Raw genomic sequence first — 1,499 nt, forward strand, 5'->3', positions numbered from 1 at the left:
CCCCAGCTTCTTAAGCCTGGGGGCCACATCGGAGATCTCGTGGGACAGCTGTGGCTCGGAGGCGCCTTTCCCAGCTGCCGGTGGCACGTCGTAGACATCCTCTGGCAAGTAGGGCTCCTGCTGGGCCAGGATGAGGGGGTGGCGAGAGGGGTCGAAGGTTTTCTGCTTGGCAAAGGCAGGGGGCACGTCGTAGGTCTCCTCCCGCGCCGGGCCATCCGGCACATCCTTGCTCACCGAGGGGGGGACGTCGTACACCTGCAAGGGCAGCAGCACGCACGGTCAGTGTCACCGGGAGAGCGTGTGAGTGCCAGCCCCGGGTGCACAAGACGGCGCTGGGTGTGCAGCAGGACAGAGCCGTGCACCCGTGGGCACCCCCAGCCTCCCGCATCCCCTTCAGGGTGGGAATCACAAAACCCTAGAGCGGGCCAGCCTGGATGGGACCTCAAAAGATCATCTGGTCCAACCTCATCCCTGAGGTGAGATCGAGCACCCTGCCCCCTCGCATCTTGAAAGCCTCCAGTGCCAGGGATGCCACCACATCCCTGGGGAGGTTGGTCCAGTGAGTGGTTGCTCCCACTGCAAAGCGAGTCTTTCTTATATGGAAGCTTCCCAGCAGCACTTACAGTTTGGTGCAGGTTCTTCTCCACGCTGGGGGGCACATCGTAGATCTCCTGCCCCGGGTCCTGCCCGTTGGGACCCTTCACTGCCATCGGGGGGGTGTCATAGACCTGCAGAGAGGGGGACACAGGATGGTGTGTCAGGGATAGCGCAGGCACCAGCTAGAAAGCATGGAGACACCAGAAGAAGCCCCCAAGGCTGAGCTCTGGGTGTAATGTGCCCAGCTTTGGACCCTAAGCAGTGCCAGAGCATCTCCTTGGTAGGAGATGGAGCCAGGGACCCCCTCCTCCTCCTGCCCAGTCCCACCTCCTGGCTGAACTGGCTCGGGACCCCTCCTCGGACAGGCGGCACATCGTAGATCTCCTGGGATCCCGTGGAGAGGAGGTGGCGAGGGAAATCGTACTCATCCTGCTCGCCCTCCCAGCTTTGGACCCTAAGCAGTGCCAGAGCATCTCCTTGGTAGGAGATGGAGCCAGGGACCCCCTCCTCCTCCTGCCCAGTCCCACCTCCTGGCTGAACTGGCTCGGGACCCCTCCTCGGACAGGCGGCACATCGTAGATCTCCTGGGATCCCGTGGAGAGGAGGTGGCGAGGGAAATCGTACTCATCCTGCTCGCCCTTTGGGGAGTCGTAGACGTACATCTGTCCCACACGGGTGGGCACCAGCACCTGGCAAGAGAAAAAAGGACAAGGTGAGCACCACCACCGAGCATCCCCCAGCATGCATCAGCCCCTCCCCAAAAAACAACCAAGCAATGAGGCTCGCTACCGGATCCCATACCAGACTGTCCGGCACCGGGCAAAGCAGCGCCCACGGGAGGGCGCTCCCCGGCCGGGCGTGCAGGCTCCTCGCTGCGACGCCGGGGACGGGGGGATGATATC

The 1,499-nt window shown here is 63.1% G+C and overlaps 1 protein-coding gene across 1 annotated transcript in view; it reads right to left on the bottom strand.

The window, feature by feature from the left end:
* The window catches only part of LOC104541906 (breast cancer anti-estrogen resistance protein 1-like), a gene marked incomplete at its 5' end in the record, with an annotated part of 3,311 nt that extends 2,025 nt beyond the window's left edge, over window positions 1-1,286 (bottom strand). Inside the window, 3 exon segments of the mRNA XM_010186066.1 lie at window positions 1-255; window positions 624-728; window positions 1,125-1,286. Of these exon segments, the coding sequence (XP_010184368.1) occupies window positions 1-255; window positions 624-728; window positions 1,125-1,286 (522 nt within the window).
* Between the last annotated feature and the right edge of the window lie 213 nt (window positions 1,287-1,499).

The sequence above is a fragment of the Mesitornis unicolor genome, unplaced genomic scaffold, assembly GCF_000695765.1.
Source record: "Mesitornis unicolor isolate BGI_N332 unplaced genomic scaffold, ASM69576v1 scaffold31976, whole genome shotgun sequence".
NCBI lineage: Eukaryota > Metazoa > Chordata > Aves > Mesitornithiformes > Mesitornithidae > Mesitornis > Mesitornis unicolor.